The sequence below is a fragment of the Octopus bimaculoides genome, chromosome 30 (assembly GCF_001194135.2).
Source record: "Octopus bimaculoides isolate UCB-OBI-ISO-001 chromosome 30, ASM119413v2, whole genome shotgun sequence".
NCBI lineage: Eukaryota > Metazoa > Mollusca > Cephalopoda > Octopoda > Octopodidae > Octopus > Octopus bimaculoides.
In genome coordinates, this window is record NC_069010.1 from 8337662 (window position 1) to 8341533 (window position 3872).

Below are 3872 nucleotides of genomic sequence, written 5' to 3' on the forward strand. Positions count from 1 at the left end.
ATTTGTTGGAGGTAGATTCAGTTTTTATAATGATAATAATAATATGCATTTCATTTCAACAAATGAATTTATTAATGATAATAACTTTAACATCTTCATCTTAATATATTAATTATAGATTTCTAATTTAGTTTCCGTTTTGATAACATAGACATGATATCAGAAAACAGTAACAAAATTGATTTTAATTAAAAACTTTTAATTTTTGTTGTGTGTATGCGTGGTCATGTGGTTAAGATGTTTGCTTCCCATCCACTTGGTTTTTGAGTTCAGTCCCACAGCATGGCACTTTGGCTTTGGGCCCACCAAAGTCTTGAGTGTGGACTTGGTACATTGAAAGTGAAAGAAAGCCATCTGTGGGCACGCATTTGTGTCTCCTTGTTTTGGTATTACTCAGAATCAAGAGATTAGAAAGGGAACTTCTTAACTACAGAGCAATGCCTACACCTCTGTGTGTGTGTGTGTGTGTGTGTGTGTGTGTGTGTGTGTGTGTGTGTGTGTGTTTATATGCAAGTCGTGTATTTGTATGTGAGTATATACCTGTGTGTGTATTGATATTTTTTTATAAGTGATCACTGTGTATTGACTAGCTAATAAAAAATATTGTTTACAGAATACTAAAACTCGGCACCACTTATATTAGACCTTGTAAAGGTCTAATATACATATATATATATATATGTCAAACTGTCCAACCCATGCCAGTAAGGAAAATGAACATTAAATGAGGAGGATTTTATATATCAGCATCATCATTTAACATCCATTGTCCTTGCTGGCATGGGTTGGATGGTTTGACTGGGGCTGGTAAGCTGAAAGGCTACACTAGATTCCAATCTGATTTGGCATGGTTTTGTTTACGGCTGGATGCCCTTCCTAATGCCAACCACTCTGAGAGTGTAATGGGTGCTTTTACATGCCACCAGCACAGGTGCTGTTTGTGTGGTACCAGTATCTGCCACGACTGCGATTTTGCTTCGCTGTCACTTGTGCTGGTGGCACATGAAAAGCACCTTTTAGAATGTTGTGCCTCAAGGAGGCAATGACAAATGACCAAGACCTTTGGCATTATACCATGCTTCAGAAGACCCATCAAGCCAAGTGAAATCGCAGTCGTGGCAGATACTGATTTCACACAAATGGCACTCGTGCTGGTGGCATGTAAAAGCACCCATTTCACTCACAGAGGGATTGGCGTTAGGAAGGGCATCCAGCTGTAGAAAACCATGCCAAATCAGTCTTAAGTCTGTTGCAGCCCCTCAGCTTACCAGCCCTGATCAAACCGTCAAACCCGTGCCAGCATGGACAACAGACATTAAATGATGATGATGAAATGTTTGACCATATGTTCAAAATAGTGACCAAATTGAAAGTGTTTGAGCTGAGGAAGATTTGGCTGCTATTTTACTATTTATTTCAAATGAAGGACTATGCAGAGCAGCAATGCCTTATAAGTGAAAATTGGTAGCCATAGACTATATAGAAACTCTTGCATGTACGTGTGTCTGTATATGTAGCTTAACCCTTTAGCATCCAGATTATCCTGTCAAATGTATTGCTTATTTGTCCACATTGTTTTGAATTGATCATGCATTATCTCACAGCTCTGAGATTTCAATGATGTGATTGTTTAATTTTTCGTATGACATTGTAGGGTAAGTGTGAGAGGTTGGTGGCAGCCAGTTTGACCATAAAACATCTAGAATATTTCAAGCTGGGTTTGGCTGGTTTAAATGCTAAATGGTTAAATCTTTTAGCGTTCAGGTTCCTCTCTCAAATGTATTGCTTATTTATTCACATTGTTTTGAATTAATCATGCTTTAGCTTTTCTGTGCTGAGATTTCAATGATGTGCTTGTTTATTTTTATATGATATTGTAGGGTAGGTGTAAGAGGCCAGATCTGGCCGGTTTGAACATAAAACAGGTAAAATATTTTGGCCAGGTATGGCTGGTTCTACATGCTAAATGGTTAAACCTTTTAATATTCAGATTCCTCTGTCGAATGTATTGCCTATTTATTCACATTGTTTTGAATTAATCATGCATTATCTTGTAGCTTTGGGATTTCAATGGTGTGTTTCTATATATTTATAGAATGACATTGCAGGGTAGGTGCGAGATCTGGCTGGTTTCAACTCAAACAGGCTGAATATTCAGGTTGGAACAAGGCCAGTTTAAATGCCAAAGGAAAGAAATTAAACTATGTACTTGGAGCCAATGATTGATGAAGCATGCTTCTGCATGGCCATGGTCCAGTGACTGAACCTAATAATAATATGAAAAGCTTGAAGACCTATGGGTCAGCTAAAATTAGTTGAGGTAGATTTCCTATGGCTGGGTGCCTTTCCTGTCACTAACCCCTCACCTGTTTCCAAATAAGGTAATAATATTTTTCCATGGAAAACTGGAAACGAATTAAGCTTGTTTACAATGATGCCAAGACAAAAGATGAGGCTGGGGATATACACATGATGGGCCTTTTGTTCCCAACTACCAAACTACACTTACAACATTGGTCAACTCATGGCTATCTTAGAAGTCGGTGTCCATGTAATAGAAGCAAACAGTAAACCCTGCAATTCCAAAGCAAAATCAAAAAGCCCAATTGTTATCCTTGTACATCTGGAGGAGGTTTAGCCTTTATCTTTCTCCCTTACACAGGTAAACTAATGTTAATTATATTTTAATTATGTCTCCTTTCTTTTGTTTCATGAACCAAAGCACCTCATGCCCATGGCCCAGGGGACGAGGTTGATGACTCAAACGACAGTCCCAATAGTTCCGACTTCTCATCCTGGCAACATGGAACAGACTGGTAACCCTCAGCATTCAGCGCCGTTATATGGTGAGCTAACATTCAAGTACTGCTTCTTTGGTTTTGTATTTATTCTGTGTGTGTGTGTGTGTTCAGATAATTTTTGGGGAAAGATGGAAGTCCACAGGTGCTAAATCTGATGAGTAGGGCAGGTGCGGAAGAAGCAATACCATGTTGTTTTTGGCAAAAAAAAACAAACTCACAAGTAAAGAGAACTCTGTGATGCGGTGCATTGTCATCGTGAAAGAATCCAATCCCTTAACACGTCTGAGAGATTCAATGCCTGTTCAGATTACAGGTACAATTCCATTTTTGCCAGCTCAGTGAACAGCTGGAGCAACAGGAAATAAAGTGTCTTGCTCAAGAGCACAGTGTACCACCTGGAATTGAACTAGTGTCCTTACAATCATGAACTGAGTACCCCTAACCACCAAGTCACATGCCTACACTAGAAATGGCTCATGAATGCAGGGGCAGTGACAAGCTGTGGTCCAGGTGGGGGTGGAGAGCAATCATAACTAGTTTTGTCTGGTTCTGTCTCTATCGTTTATTCCCCTTTTTTTATGTTTTGAATGTTTTTTAATCGTCTTTTTCTCTTTTTTTTTGTCATTTAAGTTCCGACGCCGCATGTACAACATCACCCCAACCATCCTCCGTTGCCTCATCCGACACAGACACACATGGGCCACCATCCAGGAGGTGGTCACTCTCAAGGCAACCAAATGAACACTCAGGGAAGCGGTCATCCAGCCCCTAGTCCAGTCCAAACTCAAGGGCCGTCGTCTCAGCAGGGCCAGCACCCACAGCATCCACCAAGCTCTGGGACGCCACAACCACCACAGCCACCCATGAACTTCCAAACGATGAGTATCCAGGGACACCCGCCGCTGCAGGGAAGCCCCCACAACCCGACATCCCCGCCCAGTGTCCACCCGGCGTCGCTGTCGTACCCTATAACCCCGCACTCGCATATGCAGGCGACCGGTGCTCAAAACCTTGTGCCCGCCAGTGCGCAGGGGCACCCACAGACTTCGGTTACGCACTCACAGATGCATA

General features: G+C 41.3%; 1 protein-coding gene across 1 annotated transcript in view; it reads left to right on the forward strand.

The window, feature by feature from the left end:
* LOC106873649 (ataxin-2-like protein) overlaps positions 1 to 3868 on the forward strand; it is a gene marked incomplete at its 3' end in the record, with an annotated part of 63797 nt that extends 59929 nt beyond the window's left edge. The window contains exons 18-19 of the mRNA XM_052978125.1: positions 2723 to 2846; positions 3432 to 3868. Of these exons, the coding sequence (XP_052834085.1) occupies positions 2723 to 2846; positions 3432 to 3868 (561 nt within the window). The remainder of the gene's footprint in view (positions 1 to 2722; positions 2847 to 3431) is intronic.
* Between the last annotated feature and the right edge of the window lie 4 nt (positions 3869 to 3872).